The 20,224-nt window shown below is 52.4% G+C and overlaps 2 protein-coding genes across 3 annotated transcripts; one reads left to right on the top strand and one right to left on the bottom strand.

The window, feature by feature from the left end:
* Positions 1-90: 90 nt before the first annotated feature.
* Positions 91-5,196, bottom strand: selenbp1 (selenium binding protein 1). 2 transcript variants are annotated; one of them, XM_028425074.1, is made up of 12 exons: positions 4,904-5,196; positions 2,853-2,906; positions 2,630-2,742; positions 2,224-2,409; positions 2,019-2,139; positions 1,763-1,945; positions 1,473-1,654; positions 1,207-1,285; positions 998-1,119; positions 827-919; positions 623-741; positions 91-503 (listed from the first exon to the last, which is right to left on the bottom strand). In XM_028425074.1, the coding sequence occupies exons 1-12, from the start codon at positions 4,905-4,907 to the stop codon at positions 341-343; spliced, it is 1,419 nt and encodes a 472-aa protein (XP_028280875.1). In that variant the 5' UTR covers positions 4,908-5,196; the 3' UTR covers positions 91-340. The 2 variants fall into 2 exon arrangements, with proteins under 2 accessions (XP_028280875.1, XP_028280874.1); XM_028425073.1 differs by having other exon boundaries at positions 4,774-4,906.
* A 12,131-nt stretch (positions 5,197-17,327) lies between these two features.
* LOC114448323 (retinol dehydrogenase 12) lies at positions 17,328-19,723 on the top strand. The gene is made up of 7 exons (XM_028425225.1): positions 17,328-17,475; positions 18,214-18,348; positions 18,620-18,811; positions 18,879-19,040; positions 19,118-19,237; positions 19,322-19,526; positions 19,618-19,723. The coding sequence occupies exons 1-7, from the start codon at positions 17,328-17,330 to the stop codon at positions 19,721-19,723; spliced, it is 1,068 nt and encodes a 355-aa protein (XP_028281026.1).
* The last annotated feature ends 501 nt before the right edge of the window (positions 19,724-20,224 follow it).

Raw genomic sequence — 20,224 nt, 5'->3', positions numbered from 1 at the left:
CTTTTTTCTAGAGTTTAGTCTGCAACAAGGCTAAAAGGCGTGTTTGCTCATTTATGATGAGAAATGTATAAATAAATTATAGATAAACACTTTTGTTTACATCGTTTATTCACTTTTTAAACATGTTCTTATTTAATGAATCTGAAATAAACAGGTGCTGATACAAAAATATAAGACGTGAGGTTGAACTGTGCAGGATGTTGAAGCAGCTGATTGACATCGTGATCTGTAGAAAATACATCAGAGTCTATACAGAAATATGGATCGTGGATTTAGTCGGATTACATGTGTTAATCTGTGGTGGAGCCAGCAGCAGGACCTTCAGCAGCCGCTGAGGTTTTCACAGCCAGATGTCGGAGGTGCAGTCTCCTCCTGGATACCTCAGCTCATGAGCCAGAGCCGGGCCGTCGGGCTCTTTACCAAAATCCACCAGGAAGTCCTCATTCAGGGACAGACCGCCATTCACAGAGTCCACGTTGATCTGCATCATCACCGACCCCTCTCTGAACACAAACAGGCAGAGAGACGCTTACAGACCAAAGCGGACAGACACTGGTCACAGCACTAGTGTCTCCATATTTGTTATTTTGGACACAATGATCAATTGATCATTGATCAGTACCTGATCATGTCTGGGTAAAACTGTTTGTCCCAGCCGCTGTACAGAGACGTTGTCACATAAAGTCTGCGACCGTCCAAGCTGAGCTGCAGCATCTGAGGACCGCCATGGATGCGCTTCCCCTGAGAGACAGACAGGACAGACAGGTGAAGGAGAGACAGATGTGGGTGGGACAGGTGAGAGACGGTTGCTTCCTGTCTCTGGTACCTGGATGATGCGGGGGTTGGGCTGCTGCTGGTTCTCCGGGTCCTTCAGGACTTTGACCGGCCCGTCACTGAGGATACTTCCTCCGAGGAACACCTGGAACAGACAGACAGGTGAGCTGTCTCACTCTTACTCTGAGGGGTCACAAACAGGACAGGTGTCTAAGCATCAGACCTGGCCGACCAATCGTGGGCTTCTTCTGTCTGTGATGTCATACTGTCTGATGTCACCATGCAGCCAGTTACTGAAGTAGAGAAAGCGGTCGTCCAATGAGATCAGGATGTCTGTGATCAGACCTGCACAGAGAGACAGGTGAAAGGACAGAGAGACAAGTAAGCACTGAGGTGACGGGTCAGAGGACGGGTCAGAGGACAGACAGTCACCTGGCATCTCCGGCAGCATCCACCCCTCCACCTTCTTGCTGGGGACACTGATGACCTTCTCAGCCGCCCAGTCACCTTTCTGGACACAGACGGAGGAGCTAAATGCTAACATCTGCATGCTAACAGCGTCAATATTAACCATCATAGCGGTAGCACGCTAACATTAGCTAATTAGCCTTGAAGATTGACCCTTTAGAGAACAGTATAAAGTCCAACTCATCTACCAGGATTAACCCCTTGGCAGACTCCAACATGGCGGCACTGACCGGCGTTTTGTAGAATCTGAAGACGGTTCCTCCCAGAGCGCATCCTACGAAGCCCTCGGTGGCACTTGGCTCATGAAGGAATCGGACCTCCAGAGGAATAGCGCCCTCTCCACCCAGATCCAGAGTCTGCAGCTTCCTGTGGCTGGTCCAGTCCCAAACATGGAGGCAGCTGCCGTAGCGACCTGAGGCACAGGAAGGGTCAGGGTTTGTGAAATGGAACCAGATCCTGGCACCCACCAGCACCGACAGAAACCCAGGAGCAGAATGGGGGCAGCCGGTTCCTGACTCACCCTCTTTGACATGAGCAGGATTGAAGCCGTCGATCAGAGCTCTGGGAGCCCCCCACTCGGTGCTGATCATCACATTGTTCCGCGGCTGGTACCAGAAGTCATAACCGAAAGGGGCGGCCTCATCAGGGCGCTCCCAGTTCCCAATGATCTCGAACGTCTCACCGTCCAGCAGAACGAAACCACCTGTTAGGACAGGGGCAGGTGTAGCTCTGACACCGTCCACCAGAGGTCACTGCAAATGTGTATGAACTCTGACCTTTGCCATTCCCGGAGGGGTCTCCCATGCAGCTGATCATGATCTGCCCGCTGCCCAGGCAGTGGCTGGTGTGAGGGTTCGCCAGGCCGCACTTCATGTACAGATCAACGGGTTCCACCATCTGCACCGGCAGAACCACAACTCAGCCTTCACACAGAGCGCCTGAGCAGAGTAAGAACGCAGCGCTGCTGAACGGCGGCGGTACCTTGTGGATTTTTGGCGCTCTGGGATCCGTCCCGACGTCGACCACGTAGATTCTGGATGAAATCAGCGACGGCAGGATCAGCCGGTTTCTTTTCTTGGAAGCGTCTCCGAAGCAGCTGCTGCAGGCGTTCCAGCCGGAGTGATGCAGCTCATCACGAAGGTTCGGCATCGGCAGCCGGTGGATCACCTGATCAGAGGTCAAAGGTCACGCCGTGTGTACTTTTTTATTCTTTCTCACAAAATAAAGCAGCAGAACATGAAGACGTTTTTACAGAAGTTCAGACTCATCCTGCAGGTTCGAGACAGAAACCTTGTGTGAAGAAGAAGAAGATGAGAAACGGAGGGAAGAACAAAGATGTGAAAATCTGCTGGTCCTGCTCTGAGCTGCTGGTTCTGGTTCGGTCTACCTGGCAGTAGGTGGAGGATTTGGGGTCAACATCGACGGTGGCCAAGTAGTCGGGTTTCAGGGTGCCGGTGTTGCGGTAGATGCAGGGCAGGTAGACGATCTCCTCCCGAGGACCTTCAGCCAGATGAAGGAGAAGAAGTCAAACATGCAGGTTCAGAGGTTAACACACACACAGACACACACACAGACACACACACAGTGTGGAAATCAGCAGGGTGTCTCACCCTTCATGGCGTCCAGCGGGCTGCGGTATCCCGGGCCACATCCTGAACAGCTGGCTGTGACACAACAACAACAACAACAGGTCAAAGGTCACCGAGGGTTGTGTTTCCTGTCAGTGAGGCGTTCACTCGAGATTTTATAGCTGAGATAACAAACACAATATAACCGACACACAGAGTGAGGCGTGTCAGCACCGCTCGGCCCTCACGCCACCGTCTTACTCTCACAGCCTGATCAGGACAGCTGGATTTTCGTTGTATCTGCACTGTTACAATGATGCAATTTCCCCATTGTGGGACAAATAAATGTTCTTAATCTAATCTAATCTAGATTAGAGTTTAGATTAGATTAGCTAGGAATCTCGGGGTGACTGTAGATGGTGCTTTTAAATCAGATCAGCAGGTGAGCTCAGTGGTCAAGTCCAGTTTCTTTCAGCTAAGGCTTATTGCTAAGGTAAAGCCAAACCTTTCATCCACGCTTTTATAACCTCTGGCTTAGAGATTGGACGGTCAGAGCTTCACCGCCTGCAGCTGGTCCAAAACACAGCGGCTCGCCTTCTCACCGAGACGAAAAAAGTGCGAGCACATCACGCCAGTGCTTTCCTCACTGCACTGGCTACCGATGAAGCACAGAATGGATTTTAAGATTCTTTTATTCGTTGTTAAGTGCTTGCATGGGCTGGCCCCGGATTATTTATCAGACCTCCTGGTAGTGCATCGGCCCTCCAGAGCTCTTAGGTCTGCTAACCACGGGGCTCTGCAGGTCCACCGATCTCTTTTAAAAAGTGGAGGTGACCGGGCCTTCCCAGTCTGCCTCTAGCCGTGCGGTCGCCTCACTTGTTCACCTTGGCCTTTGCCTGAGTGTCGGCAGCTCCGGAGGATTTTATGCTTCATGACTGTATCTTTGTTTTATTGTATTTTACTGCACTTTGTCTTTTATTTTATTAGTTTGAGTTTATTTTATGTATTTTGATGTTTAAGCACTTTGGTGGGCGATATATATAAATAAAACTGACACTGACATAATCTAATCTAATCTAATCCGTGTTACCACCACAAACAGCACTGATGAAGCTGCCTGGAGGTCCAGGACCGGACTCTTCATCAGTGCTGGAATCAGGCCGAAGTGTTAAAAATGATTTAAGATGTTTGTTTTACATGAAGCTCTGCAGCTGGAGGCGGAGTGTGTGTGTGTGTGTGTGTGTGTGTGTGTGTGTGTGTGTGTGTGTGTAACGATGTGTCTGTTCTCACGTCAGCTCTCCACCTCCATGTTGGAGGACAGACCCTGAGTGATTTATCGTGCAGGTGGTGTCCCACAGGGCTCCGCATGAGGACCTCTGCTGTAACACTGCTGCTCTCTGAGTTTTGTCTTTTGAGTAGTAAAATCCTGAACGGTGGATTTCAGAGCAGAACCAGAACAAATCCTGCACCAGGTCTGGACTTCACAGACACAACAGCAACAGAGGCCCAGAGATCAAATCTGTCGGTTTGAGCAACCTGATGAGGATTTGTGTGAAAGTTTGTCAGCTCAACAAACAGCTTTATATAACACACACACACACACACACACACACACACACACACACACACACACACACACACACACAAAGACACACCACACACACACACAGACAGACACACACACACACACACACAGACAGACACTCTCTCTCTCTCTCTGTCTTAAAGAAACAGGCTATCTTGCTGATCATGAATAAATCTTCATTGATGTTACATGGAAACAGACAGAACGTCCCGGCGCACACATGAAATCAATATTTGATGAACGATTGATCGATCAGTCTTCTGATTAATCACTATTAGAGCAGAGTTTATACGTTTGTGTGTCTTTTGTGGAGAGTTCAGAGCACAGACCTGCTCTGCCTTCAAATGAACTAACTTAGCCTGCTGCAAAAGTACTCACACACAAACATTTGATGGATTCACAGACTGCTCCTTTCTCTCCCTCTGAGCTCAGACAGGAAAACACCAGAACCAAGAGTCCAGCAGAGTCCAGCTGCAGGTGTGATGCAGATTAAGCAGAAAGAACTTACCCATGTCTGAGCTGCCGGTCCCAAGTGATCCTGCAGGTCTGGACTCTGTCAGGCTGTGGCCAAACTGGGGGGAGGAGCTTCACTGCTGGTATGTCGACATAATGACCAATCAGAGAGGGCGGTGGGACAGCTACTGAACAACCTGCAGCTTAACCCTCGCACTGCCAGAGGGCCCGACAAGAGGGACTCTACACAGCTCCTCTGCACCAAGTCTGAGAACCACAAACACACAAAGCAACCAGAGACACACAAAACAACCAGAGACACACAACCACAGACACACAAAACAACCAGACACACAACCACAGACACACAAAACAACCACAGACACACAAAACAACCAGACACACAACCACAGACACACAAAACAACCAGAGACACAACCACAGACACACAAAACAACCACAACACTAAACAACAGCCACAGACACACAACAAAGACCACAAAACCACTGCTTCTAGTCTGAGGTCCTGCTGTGTGTCTGGCTGTTGTGTAGTGTTGTGGTTGTTTTGTGTGTGTGTGTGTGGGGGGCGGTCTTCCTGTTTGTGTTCTGCAGAGTCGGAGGAACCTGGATCTCTGCACGTAGAAGTTCTGCATCAACAGTCCTACTTCAGTAAAGGTCTTAAGTACTTTTAAATGTACTGAAAGTACTCAGAGTAACAGTACTCCCACAGTGAGCTGTCTCTCAGGTGGAGTCATGTTAGTGCAGGTGTAGCTCCTGGTGGTGCTTCTGCCTCTACAGGTCTCTACAGCACCTCCCTGCCAGCAGCTCCTCTCTCTGAGGCCCCCTCTGAATGCTCTGCTGGATCCACCGATCCTTTCTGGGCCCTCTGAACTCAACAGATCTTTGAGATACGCCCCCTGGTGGCTCCTGTTCATGAAATGTACCGAGTAACAACAAACACTGGAGAAATGTAGAGGAGCAGCTGCAGCAGGTGATGGAGGAGTCTGAAGTCTGCTCTGAGAGCTTTAAGTACAGAGAAGGAGTACAAATACTTAGTTACATTCTAGCACTGCTGTTCTGAGGCTGGTTTTTATTTCAGACAACAATTAAAGTTTCCACACCAGACATCATCTTCAACATTCATCATCTTCATCAGCACCTCTGTGGGTCCAGAACCAGACCAGCCAATCAGCTCCCAGGGCCGGCGCCACGGTTTGACTCATACGACAGGTTACAAGTAGTTTTTCATGATTTAGTGATGGATCAAAGAAATAATCAATACGAGAGACACCCTCACACACACAGAGACAGTCAGGCCTGAACCTGGGTCTCCTTTCACATAGAGGGGGCTGGCTCCTGGACGAGGATTCTGACTAGCTGGTCTGGAGACCTTTGAACTCTGTTAGTCTTTCATTAAACCAGCTGCTGATCAATCAGCTGACAGACACACGTCTTTACAGTTTGTTCCTGCTGAACAGAAATGTCCTCTGGTGTCCATCAGATCAAATGGACAGCTGTCTCCTCAGACATCTTCCCAGGGTGACTCGGGCCTTCACGTCCTCCACGTGGTTCAGCTGTCGTCCATCCTGCCGTCCTCGCCGTCAGCCTCCACGCCCTCAGCGCGGCTCTTCACGGTTATCTGCCACTCATCCCCGACTTCCTCTCCGATCACGATCCTGGTCTCACGTCTCTCCTTGCTGACGTCCTTCCTGTCTTTCTCAGTCTCTTTCCCCTCCTCCTCACTGTCCTCCTCTATCGTCTTACCTTCCTCCTGTTTTTCCTTAGTGTCCTTCCTGGCTCTCTCCTCTGTCTCCCTTCCTTCCTTTTCCGTCTCCTCTGGCCTTCCTTCCTCATTCGTTTCCTTTCCTTCCTTCTCCATTTCCTGTCTGTCTTCTGTCTCATTTCCTTCCCTTTCTGTCTCCTCTGACCTTCCTTCCTCATTTTTTTCCTTTCCTTCCTTCTCCATTTCCTGTCTGTCCTCTGTCTCCTTTCCTGTCTCTTTCCTGTCCTCTCTCCTGTCCTGTCCTTCATCTAGTTTGCACTCTTGTTCCAGCTCTAGTGTCTCTAGTTCTTTGTCTCCTTGTTGTCCCTCCTCTACGTCCTCTTCATCCTCTAGTTCCAGCAGATCTTGTGGATACTCCTCTGAAGCCTCAGCACCCAGCAGGGTCTCTGTCAGGGTCTTGAGGAGGTCAGACTGAGCCTCCTCTGGTTTCTGGTCCTCGTCTTCCTCCTTTTTGTTTTTGGGTCCCGGCAGCAGGCCCGTCAAGTCAAATGACTTCTTCCAAAGCTGTTGCAGTTCATGCAGCTGAGTCAGGGCCTCAACCACCCAGTCCACCAGCACCTGGGCCACGTTAGCTTGGAGCTGCTGGGGTGAACTCTCTTCCAGCTCTTTCGGGTTTCCGGCCGTGAACTTTGACCAGCGTGACAGCAGGAAGCGCTGCAGAACCGGCTTCACGCAGACCTCCAGGGGCTGCAGGCAGAAAGAGCAGCCTGCAGGGATCACCGCCGGCAGCGTGCTCGGCCCACTAATGGAAGTGAGGAACTGATCTCCGATGTGCTCCCGGTGCCGGTCTAACACCAGCATGGATTTACTGGGCTGAGCCACAGAGGACACATGCTTCAGCCAGATTTTTGTAGTCCAGAGATCCAAGGCTTCCTCAACAGACACCCCCTCTGGATTGGCCTGCAGGAGGACAAACTCCGGCAGGTCTTTGTTGGCCAGCAACTGGTTCACCAGCACCAGAGTTTGCAGCATGGTGCCATCAGCCAGCGCCGTCAGGTAAACTGTGACCAGAGGTAAAGACCCAGTGAGCTGGAGGGCTTGTGAGCTCCTAGACTTGTCCTGAGCTAATCTCAAATCCACGTAGAGACACAGCTCGTCCATCGCAGCCACACTGCTGTCTGTCAGCTTGTGGGTCTTGATGACCTTCTGGGTGAAGTCCCTGAAGGTCCTGACCTTGGCCTCCAGGGAAGGAGGCAGGGCACGAGCCAATGATGCGGCCCTGCCGAAGCTTCGCACACCCAGACGGTGCCGCAGCAGGAAGCCCACCGCCCAGTCGTAGGAGATCCGGAAAGAGTCACCGAATTCTCCCTTCTTCTTGAGCGTGGAGGCTTTGTGGAAGAAGCTACTCTCTGTGATTGGCAGCTGCTGCTCACGCATCGACATCACCCAGGCTACCAGGCGGCCCTCACCATCAGCATGGACCCGCTGGTCTGCTAGCCTGAAGCGCTTCCTGGCTTCCTTCAGCCAGGTCCGGATGAGCTGCGTCTCTGTTGAAAAGACCCTTGAAGCCTGATGTATTCCATCACAGAGAGCGAACAGGGTGATCCTCAGCTGACGAGCTGTCAGGAAGTCCTCACGCTCTTTAGAAACCGGCAAGATGGCCGCTGGCTGGTCGTTTGCTGTTGGTGGTGAAGGAGACGGTGACTGTTTCTCATCTTTGATCAGGTCTTCTTTAGTGGCTTCAGTTTCGTCCATGTCAGCCAGATCGTCAGAGAAGTCCGTGTCCTCCACCGGAGCCATGGTCTCATCCACGTCCTCGTCCACCTCGATGGCTCCGCTGCAGCAAAGACAGACAATGTCAACAACATGAACCACGACAATAATCCGCACTTCTCTGAATCCTGAAGACAGAGGAAGGATTACCTCATTCTGTCCTTGAGAAATCCAACTTTGCTTGATCCTGTTAAAAACATCAAACACCTTAATTTGCATAAAATTAATCAGCAATAAAGTACGTTTCACTGAGTGAAATGCGGACCTTTGTTCAGGGGTGACAGTCCGTGGTACTCCCAGAAGCAGCTCGGCTGTTTGCACAGATTGGCCTTACAGATGATGCAGCCGTACACGCTCTCGTGGCGGATGTTCTTCCGGTTGCAGTTTTTGCACCTCTTGCAGAGGGCGCTGATCTTTGCCATCCGGTGTCTCTGTTTAACCTGCTCGCCTGCCACCTCCCCCCTCGTCCCGCGGGAGCTGGCGATCTCCATGGTCTCAAAGTACTTCTGGGCACACTTGGCGAGCTGGTTGCCGAGGCGCTTGCGGAAGTTGACCTGAGTAAAAAGACCGTCTTGCACCCAGGCGGGGGGGTTCTCTCTGCGGCTCTCCCTCAACACTATGAAGGCGTTGACGATGCTCAGGTTCACCAAGAACCAGAAGAGGCTGCGCCAGTGTCGGTCTTGGGGGATCCCTCCCAGTGGGTTGCAGGCCAGCAGCTGCTTACAGATGTCGACCCCTCGCATGTTTTCTTGCAGGAGGCGGAAGGCCATGGGCCGGTTGATAGGGTCCAACTCACCCACTTTGGTCTGAGACCTCCTCCAGACAGTATCTGGTTCACCTGGAGCTGCATTGGTCGACAAGCAGCCCATTTCCTTGGTGTCCCTCCAGCGAGTGGCTAATAGAGGACCAAACTGCCTCTGCAAGAAGTCACCAGGTTTCTCCAACTGGCCCTCTACCCAGAGCTCCCTGGGCAGGATGAGATTAGGTGGGGGGAAAGAGCTGGAGGCATAGATGCCCTGGTCCAGGAGTTTCTGCATGAGTGGGACAGATGTAAGCGAATTTGCCAGGTAGAGCTGGTGGTGTTTGTCCTCCAGATCTTTCACCAGCTCTGGGACTACAGTGAAGCCCAGCTCTCGGCTCTCCTTCTCTCCCACCTGGATGAACAAGCGGTGGCAATAGCCAGATTTTGAGTCACAGAGCAGCCACACCTGAGGCTGAGTCTTCGGGTTCCCCTTGGTGCTGCTCTCCTCCTCCAGACTGGGCAGCAGGGCCCGGTCAATGGTCAGGCAGCAGTTGGGCCTGTAGGTGTCCCACATGGCTCTGCCCAGGATGTTGAGCATGGGCCTGAAGATGTGCAGAGAGTCTTGGGAGTTGTTGCTGCTCCGATAGTCCTCTGTGGCGAAGCTGCCCATGCGGATATTAGCAGCAATCTGCTTGAAGCGCTTGAAGCTCATGGCCCGGTAGAAGGTGTAGCTGTTGTCATAGTGACTCCAGGACCAATAGTGCGACTGGTCTGGCAGGTTCTGAATCCCCATCAGAATAACCAGGCCGATGAACCCTTTGATCTCATGGGCAGTGACAGGGACCCAGTCCTGGATGTCAGAGCCCAGGAACCGGCAGGTCTTGGCGTGGGCATTGGTCTCGGTGGCGATCAGCTCGATAAGCTGAGCTGGGAAGAGCAGGTTGAAGAAGTCGATGGCGTCGCTGTTCTTGGACAGGCTGTGGTGAGGTCCGCTGATCTGTGCGAAGGGGAGGATGGGGACGGCGTTGCTCTCTGATGGCGGTATCCAAGAATCCGCCAACCTCCAGGACGGGTCAGGCGAGTCCTTGTTCTGGTCTGGTTCCTTTTCTTCTGATGAAGAAGGTTCCTCACTGCGGTAGAACTGGATGTCGCGTTCAACATATGCTGAAAAGAAAAGAAGGCAGAGGTTCATTATTTCAACAGAAGACTTTAAAACCACAGCTGCTCATCAAACTTAGAGACTGCAGAGCCGGATCCAAGAAGGACCCGACTACAAAAACAAAATAAAAAGTATCTGAATAAACATTTAAACTAAGGATAAATAAGAATAAAAACACTTCAGGTCAGAACAAACATGCTGTGAGGGTTCAACTGTTCCAACCCGGGTAAAGACGGCATGTTGGACACGATGCTGTAGGTCTTATTCTGAGACCTGGAGGACGAGGACCTCACTGTGTCAGGCTAAATTCATTCCTGGATGTTTTTTTCTCATAAATGAAAGAAAAATGCTGCTTTAAGACGCCGGCTGATGACTTTAAACAGGGACTCTGCTGATGGGTAAACACACTGTTCCCTCGGTGTTTGCTTCCTCTCTCTGTTCTGTTTACTTTACACAGCTGGACTCCGTCAGAGCGAGGAGGAGGAGGAGGAGGAGGAGGAGGAAGAGGAGGAAGAGGGGGGGGGGAGGAGGAGGAAGAGGGGGGGAGGAAGAGGGGAGGCAGGAGAAGGAGGAGGAGGGAGGAGGAGGAGGAGGAGGAGGAAGAGGGGGGGGGAGGAAGAGGGGAGGCAGGAGAAGGAGGATGAGGAGGAGGAGGAGGGAGGAGGAGGAGGGAGGAGGAGGAAGGAGCGAGGAGGCGGAGGAAGAAGAGGGGGAGGAGGAGGAGGCGGAGGAGGGAAACCGTTCCAGACTGACCCCCAAAAATATTTAGATCAGGAGGAGAATCCATCAACAGAGCGACGTGACGGATGTTAGGAAACTGTCCAGAAGATCAGTTCATGAAAACAAATAAATCTAATGAATACAAACTTAGATAAAGAATGAAATAAAGTAAACTTCTGCTGCCATGAATACACAGTAGTACTTTATAGTTTTGTTTTCAGACTTACTCCGGGAGCAGCAGGTGGCGCTGTAGTGATCCGGGTTCATCAGCAGGTGCTTGGCCATTTGATCACCCGTCTGAGGCCTGAAGTCACAGTCGGAGCACTGCAGCAGGAACGGACTGAAGGAGGAGCCGCACAGCGTCAGCAGCAGACACAGGGTGACCCGATCAGATCAATGAGTAATCAATACATGACAGTGACTCTCACCATGGAGGAGGCAGCCTGTGCAGAGGGAGGACTTTGTCTTTGGAGCGCGGCACGTGGTGACTGCAAAACACAACCATTGTTGATGACCTGCAGTCTGACGGCACGGGTCAATAAAACACTACACAAGGTTAATAATCCGCCAGGTACTCTGAGTACTTCAGTAATCTGAATACTCCTGCAGCACTCGGATTACTCACTGGATCATGTGGGCAGCGTAGGCTCTGGAGCAGCAGCTGTTGTAGGGGCACAGCAGGCAGCGAACGTGGGTCGGGTAGTGAGCGGAGAAGTCCGAGGCGTCGGTCCCACACTCCAAACACAGCACACTGTCGCCATCACACGACCTACAGAACCATCACACGGGTCAGCAGGAGCACTCCTCCGGCGCCTCCTACAGGACAAACATCTCCCTCACCTGGTGCTGTGCATTTTGCGGCCGGCCAGTCTCTTGGTCGGGGAGCGAGGAGATCTGGAAATGGCGAGGTTTTTCTGGATAAAAGGCCTCTGCGGCTCCGTCTTAATATTTATTGGCTGGATGAGGGGGGCGGGCTGCATGAGGCGTCCTCCTGCTGATGTCACCGGAGGTCTGATCTTACCATAGGTCCTGATGGTCACCTGGACGACACGACCAGTAACACAGACTGAATGTTATTTAAGCAGGAACATGAAACCAAAGGGGTCCTGCAGTCACCACGGGGGGCGGAGCTGACCTTTGACCCCGGCGGCAGGCCCTCCAGCTGAGGCGGCCGGCGGAAGCTGCGGTGGTTTTCCAGCTTGTGCTGCATTTTGTCCTTCAGGAAGATGAACTGAAGACGACAGCGGTTGCAGTGGAAGGCCTGGTTCACCTGAGACACACAGCGTGAGACACACTCAAACCAGAAGTAGGAGCAGATGAGCCGTGTGTGTGTGTGTGCGCAGGTGTGTGTGTGTGTGTTACCTGGTGTCTGAGCAGGTGCTGCTGGTAGCTGGTAGGGTTCCTGGTCACCTTCAGACAGAACACACACAGCAGGAAGCGAGAGTCTTGGTGGAAGCTGGCGAAGTGCTGCAGGACGTCCGAGTAGAAGGACGAGCGGTACGAACACACCTGTGTGCAAACACACCTGAGTTAAGGCGGAGCCTGACGAGGAGCACTGTGGGGGGCCGGAGGTTTGGACTCACCTGGCAGATGTAAGGCATCTCTCCTGGTTTGTGGTTGGTCTTCATGTGGTTCAAGAAGGCGGGCTCGTTCTCAAACGCCCACTCACAAATGCGGCATACGCCTGAGAGAAAGAGAGAGAGTGAGAAACACACACACGTTTCAGGTGTGTGTGCAGATGTGGTTCTTACAGGTGGACAGGGTGGGACCATGCACCAGGTCCTGGTGGCTCTGCAGCTGAGCCAGAGAGGAGAACTGTCGGAAACAGAACTTGCAGGACATCCTCTCACCGCCTCCTCCTGAGCTGAGCAGATCTGAATGCTGAAGCATGTGCTGCATCAACCTGCGCGCACACACACGCACACACACACACACACACACACACAGACACACACGTAAACACAAATTAAATCCGTAGAACACACACACACGAAGGATGCAGTCTCGAGTGCGTCCAGGCGCTCGGCGGGCTCACCTCAGGTTGTTGGCTGCGAGGTGCGAGCAGATCTGACAGGTGAAGGTGCAGGTTTTGATCCCCAGTGGGTGTGGCTTCCTCAGACTCAGGTCACCTTCAAACGTGCCGTAGTAGAACTCCTCCACGCTCATCACCACCTTGGGGTGGTCGAAGGTCGGCGCTGAGGTCATGCTGTGTGTCATGGCGACAGAGTGGGCAGGACCAGGACCTGGAAAAGGTGTCGTATGGAGAAATAGGATGGGTGCAGCTCTACAGGACTGACAGCACCTTTCCACCTCAGGAACCCACAATGAACAGGAACCTAATGAGGAACTTCACCTGAACGTCAGCCTGAGAAACCATCATCTGAACGGAACCCCCACACAACTGTTCTGCAGGACGCAGTGTACAGAGCGTAGGGCCGCCCTAAACCCCCCCCGAGGAAAGGGCTGTGATGTCAGAGTAACCTTTGACCCCCAATCTTTAAGTCCCCTTCTGAGATATCGGGTCACATGACACAACAACCCAGGAACCCCATGCCACAGCTGTCGCCATGTGAAGCCAGATGAGGTGGGAACGTCTTACCGCTGCGGACCAAAGTGGTTCTGACTCCGTTGGCAGAACCTGAGGGAAGGGCGGGGGAACCTGCCAGCTTCAGGGTGGTCGCGCCGCTCACCTGGAAGTTAGCTGGAAAAACAGAGACAGTCCATCAGTGTGACCAGAACCAGGACGTACTTCCACTCGGTGAGTCCAGCGGGCTGACCTGATCCTGGCAGGCTGGGGCGGATGGTCAGAGTAGAGGGCAGCTGCACGGCAGTGAAGGCCGACCCCGGCTGGGCCGGGCCTCCTGAGGGGGCAGACGGCAGTCTGGTCAGGCCAGCCTGGCCCTGGCGGAGGATCGGGGACACGCCGATGCTGGGTCGTACCAGCTGACCCAAAGATGATGCTGCAGGGACGAGAAGCGTTGTTAGCTTGGATCAATAATCGGATCAATATTGATTGACAGCTATCGGCTTACACTGGATGAGGGTGAGCGGCTGGACCGTCTGACCTGGCTGCAGGTTCAGCAGCAGAGGAGTCCCGGGGTTCACCACCGTCTGCACGGGGAAGCCCTGAAAACACATGACATCACAGCCGTGACATCACATGACGCCCGCCGGAGCAGCTGATGATCTGCAGGGGGAGCGCTTGTTTCTGGTACCTGTGCAGTGAGGAAGATGGGCTGGGCGCTGCCCGTCCCCGGAGCTGCTGGGAGGAGAAACGTTCCACTTGGTGTCTGGGTCAGGATGAGAGGCTGAGCCTGAGCCATCAAGGGCGGGGCGGAGGTGGAGGGAACGGCCTGGAGCTGAGGCGCTGAAGAGGTGGTGATGACAGACGGAGGAGGAGGGGGGGCCACAGAGGAGGAGACGATCTGCACAGGAGACGAAGCTGAGGACAGAAAAAGGCATCAAGAGACGGTGTGTAGGAGTGGACGAGAAGAAGAGAGAGTTGTTGGCTCGAGAGGAGTGATTTATTAATGAATGATTTTATGTACAGCGCGAAGAAATTCAGGATGCAAACTTTTTCCATTTCCATGAAGCGCTGCCACACTGCAGATGTCTCTGACATGATGGAGGCGGACTGACTTAAATGACACGATCAAAACTAAAGAAATATTCAGAAATGGCGGCTGAACTCCACGGCTCCACTTATCGCCACCTGTCTGCACTCGAGTCAGACCATGTGAACAGACTGGTGGGTTTATGAGGAGACTGCAGGGAGTCAGACATTTATTTATTTTTGTCACTTTAGCTCTAACAACGGATGACATCACACACACAGATACCTCTTGGAGCAGGTGGAGATGGTGGGGGTGTCCTGGGGGGCGGAGTCTCTGAGACAGGAAGAGGAGACAGGGAATCCTCCACTGAGGAGACAGAAAGACAGATGAACACGTGTCTCCTCTGTGTGTGTGTCTGTGTGTGTGTGTGTGTGTCTCACCTGGCTCACAGTAGTTGTCCATGAAGTCCATGTCGTCCTCCTCCACGCTGTCGTCCACCTGTTGCCATGGCTCCAGCTCCTCCTCTTCACACTCCATAAACAACTCTGTGTCCATGTTGCTATGGAAACCATAAATAACCAAAAAAAGGCTGACCTCTGACCTTCATCCCCATCAGCAACAAATCTCAGAGTTAAAGTTTATTTCTCGTCCTGTAGCAGCTTAAAGTCGTAAAAACACGACATGCTCAGAAATAACCATGTGACCAACAACAAAGGAAAACGGCAGAAACCCGCAGAGACACTTTTAAATAAAGTTTGAGTCAAAGCGCGTCATTTTGTGTAATGCCGGCTGTGGCCACAGGGGGCTCTGCGACTCCTGCAGGCTGCACTCCGGGCTTTTGCCTCTTTGAGGCTGATTGAAGCACGTTCGTCCGGGCGGAAGAAACTTAACAGTTCTGGGGCGAGCCGAAGCCTCAGAGGGCCCAGTTAAACCACTTAAAGCAGAACCGGGTCTGTGTAACCCGGAATGAGACCCAGTTCTGCCCGCACCAGCGCACCGCCCGCTGCGGTGCGTTTGGTTCACTGTCTGCCTGAACCCCGCCGGCAGCAGCTGGAGCTGTGCACGCCTACGGCCGGCTCTGTGCGTTAACCCGAGCTGAACCGGGCCGTGCCGGCAGGTCTTACCTGCAGCTGAGGCGGGGCAGCGGGGCTCGGACGGTTTCGTAAGGTTCTTCTCCAGGCGCGCAGCGGTTCCACAGACTGGGGGCGGGTCTTCATCCCACTGTGTGTCTCATAGCCTCGTATTGGCTGACACGCAGGCTACGTCATATCCCTTGTAGTCAACGCTGCCTCCTGATTGGCCGGTGTGAATTTTTCCCGAGGAAGTGAAGTCCTGTGCGCAGCAGAGAGCCGCGGGTCTCCACGCCGCGGCGGATTGGACGCTCCGCGGCGGCCGGCCCGGCTCCAGCACGGCGGGCCGGGGGCTGCAGCGGCCGCAGACACACTCACCAACAAAACAACGGCGGCCGAGAGGCTCCAGAACAGCAGCCACTCTGAGGACAAGGCGCCATTTTGTTTTTGTTATTGTTTGACGAGGCGGGGCCACGTGGCGTGACGTCACAATATTTGCTGAGGAAAAAAAACAACTGATAATTAAAAAAAACGTTCTCTGCTGCGTTTGAATTAGAAAAATATTATTATTAAGTTTTTATAATTTTAAATAATTATAAAAAAATATATCATATAATGATTAAAATATATAATTAAAAATGATTCATGATTCAACATTCTTCAAGTGGATGATTGATTTGTTTATAGTTTGAGTTTTCTCTTCAAAATCCAGAGACTCATTTTAGTCAGTCAATCATAAAAAGAACCTGCCAATCAGTCCAACCACACAAAGCAATGTACACAATCACACATAAACACAGATCATCCATCAACTGAACCCAATTTCATCCAGATTTAATGTCTCCGCCTGTAGAGGACAGTGTGTGTAGTACCTGTCTCTGCCCGTAGAGGACAGTGTGTGTAGTTCCTGTCTCTGCCCATAGAGGACAGTGTGTGTAGTTCCTGTCTCTGCCCGTAGAGGACAGTGTGTGTAGTTCCTGTCCCTGCCCGTAGAGGACAGTGTGTGTAGTTCCTGTCTCTGCCCGTAGAGGACAGTGTGTGTAGTTCCTGTCTCTGCCCGTAGTTCCTGTCTCTGCCCGTAGAGGACAGTGTGTGTAGTCCCTGTCTCTGCCCGTAGAGGACAGTGTGTGTAGTTCCTGTCTCCGCCCATAGAGGACAGTGTGTGTAGTTCCTGTCCCTGCCTGTAGACAGTGTGTGTGTAGTTCCTGTCCTCTATGTCCATACTAGACACACACTGTCCTCTACAGTGTGTGTGGAGTTCCTGTCTCCGCCTGTAGAGGACACTGTGTGTAGTTCCTGTCCCTGCCCGTAGAGGACAGTGTGTGTAGTTCCTGTCCCTGCCTGTAGAGGACAGTGTGTGTAGTTCCTGTCTCCGCCTGTAGAGGACAGTGTGTGTAGCTCCTGCCTCTGCCTGTAGAGGACACAGTGTGTTGTTCCTGTCTCCGCCTGTAGAGGACAGTGTGTGTAGTTCCTGTCCCTGCCTGTAGACAGTGTGTGTGTAGTTCCTGTCTCTGCCCGTAGAGGACAGTGTGTGTAGTTCCTGTCTCCGCCCATAGAGGGCAGTGTTTCTTGGTCCCTGGAAAGCAGACGTGATTTCTGCCATTGATTATCCTGATTTGCTTTGACTGATCCTGGAGCAGCTCTGTGTTTGGATAATCTCATCTAATCTGGTAATCTGTCCCCTCCCCCTGGTGGCTCGGCTCGGCCCTGCTCTCTCAGTCTGTTTTGACCTGCCGGAATGAAAGCTGCAGCTCCGGGAGGATTCCTGGTCCTGCCATGGCGCAGCGGCGGCGGCGGCGGGGGCAGCTCAGACCTAGGGGCGGAGGAGGAGGGTCAGGGGGGTCTGCTGCTAAAGTGTGGAGCCGTGCTGGGAGTCACTCTGATCTGTAAGATTTTACTTCTGATTCAAGATCAATAACTTACAGCAGGGAGCTGGTTCTGCTCAGTATGGTGTTTATATATGAATAAGATCAGGTGACTGTCTGACTTGTTATGTTTTAAAGACCCCGCAGGGTTAAAACATGTGAGAGAAATATTCAGATCATCATCATAGACAATCATCAATAATCCATCTTGTTGAGTAAATGATCAGGTTTCTCTCTGTGTGGTCTGTGTCTGAGCGGCAGTACTTGAGTACATGTACTTAGTTACTACAGACAGATCTGTGTGGAAATGTTCCAGCGCGGCGAGCTAAGCTGCAGCTTCCTGCTGATCCAGCCGCTCACTGTGGGGCTCTCTATAGGGGCTCTGCTGCTGCTGGCTGATGTGTCCAATCAGAACGTGGCTCCTGGTGATGTCACTGAGTTATAGATCAAGACTTATTGATCAGAAAAGTCGTAGTGAAGGCACCATGAAAATATTCTGGATTTTTGGCCTCTGTAGGACCCCCTTCATTATGGACCATCTACAGAGCGCCCCCTATGGGACAGGAGGGTCAGACGGTGAAAGATTCTCAGTATCAGTGCTTAAGAGCTTGTAGGATGTCTGGTAAAGGTCCAATGCAGAAGCATAACATTATCTTACCGCTGCAGCAGCGCCCCCTGCTGTGTGGCTGTACAGCCGAGCACATTAAAGAAAACATTCAGCTTTTAGTTTAATGTGTGTGTGTGTGTGTGTGTGCGCAGGTGTGGCAGTGCTCAGGAAGTGGATTGCAGGAGGAGTGTGTCGCTGTGCGGTTCGCCTGGATGGAAAGACGGTTCTGATCACCGGGGCAAACACCGGCATCGGCAAAGAGACCAGCAGAGACCTGGCCCGCAGAGGTCAGACCTGGGTGTGGGTGTGTGTCCTCCTTTAAAACCGTGTTCCTGTGTTCCTGTGTGTGTTGTTGTGTAGCGTTATGTCATGAGCCTTTGTGTAATATCTGCCCTCTCATTCAGAGGAAACACTAATCCGCACTAATCGGCTCCGGTTCTCTCAGCCTCTCTGACCCTGCCGTGATGTCACATCGTGGCTCTGTGGTCATACGGTGGCCCTCAGAGGTCAACATACTGCATCACAAACCACCACCTATGTGTTTGTTTTGCTGACCAGGGGCCCGGGTGGTGATGGCGTGCAGGGACCTGGCCCGGGCAGAGCAAGCGGCGGAGGAGATCCGGCGGTCAACAGGAAACGGAAACGTGGTGATCAGACACCTGGACCTGGCCTCCATTTACTCCGTTAAACAGTTCGCTAAGGAGTTCCTGGACAGCGAAGACAGACTGGACATCCTCATCAACAACGCAGGTGAGACGCCGGTCCGTCTCGCCGCGTGCTGGCCCAGCCGTCTGTCTAAGTGTCTGTCTGTCTGCAGGAGTCATGATGTGTCCAAAATGGCTGACGGAAGATGGTTTTGAGACTCAGCTGGGTGTCAATCATCTGGGTCACTTCATGTTAACCAATCTGCTGCTGCCAAAGCTGAAGAGCTCCGCCCCCAGCCGCGTGATCAACGTGTCATCCATGGTCCACCGTGGTGGTACGACCTTTGACCTCTGAGGGTTTCCTGACATTTGAGGTTTTATTCATTTTCTTGTTTTTTTATTTCGTTTTCAGGGCGTATTGACTTCGATGACCTGTTCTTCAGCAAACGCCCGTACAGCCCTCTGGAGAGCTACCGACAGAGCAAACTGGCCAACATCCTGTTCTCCAGAGAACTTGCCCGCCGCCTCAGAGGTCACACACACAGGAAGACACTCAGCGGTCCCCACGACAAAGAGGTGATCGGCTGCTGACTTCCTCTCCTCACCTGTCCTCCAGGTTCTGGTGTGTCGTCCTTCTCTCTCCACCCGGGTGTGATCCGGACTGAGCTGAGCCGTCATGTTGAGGGCTGGTTCCCCCTGCTGGGGGTGCTGCTGAGACTTCCATCTCTGCTGCTGATGAAGACGCCCACGCAGGGCTGCCAGACCACTCTGTACTGCGCCCTCATGCCAGGCCTGGAGAGACTGTCAGGGCGGTACTTCAGGTAGGAGGTGGTGGTCGTCGGTCGAGGTGGTTTAGAACCCAACCAAGCTGTTCATGAACGCCATCTAAACCAGCGTGCTGTCTGTTCGCAGCGACTGCGCCGAGCAGGATCCGGCTCCAGAGGGACAGGACAACGTGGCGGCAGGGAAGCTGTGGGAGGAGAGCGCTCGTCTGGTTGGACTGAAGGACACCTGTTGACAGGAAACAGGAAGTACAGCTGTTCAGCCATATGCAGGTTGGGGGGTTGAATCTGGAATCACTGCTGTAAACACATCCTCAATATCATAACTTCACAGATTGGTCAGGATCCTCTGTTTATCAGAAAGAAGAGGTGGCAGAACGCAACTGACCAATCAGAATCCAGTATTCAGCTCCACTGACCCTGAAGTGGTCTCGGCTCATGTTAAATGACCTCATGCTTATGAATAAAGTGACTGTAAATCAGACTGAACTCTGGGATTATTTCTCTGTAACAGAGCAGCCACAGCAGCTGGCCTGAGAGTCAGTCACAGTGTGTGTGTGTGTGTGTCAGTGTGTGTGTCTGTGTGTGTGTCAGTGTGTGTGTTAGTGTGTGTGTCAGTGTGTGTCTGTGTGTGACTGTGTGTGTCAGTGTGTGTGTTAGTGTGTGTTAGTGTGTGTCTGTGTGTGTCAGTGTGTCTGTGTGTGTTAGTGTGTTAGTGTGTGTGTCAGTGTGTGTGT

Source organism: Parambassis ranga, chromosome 16 (assembly GCF_900634625.1).
Source record: "Parambassis ranga chromosome 16, fParRan2.1, whole genome shotgun sequence".
In the NCBI taxonomy this organism is placed as follows: Eukaryota; Metazoa; Chordata; class Actinopteri; family Ambassidae; genus Parambassis; species Parambassis ranga.
The sequence above is the reverse complement of the archived record's forward strand: the minus strand, read 5'-3'. Positions and strand labels throughout refer to the sequence as shown.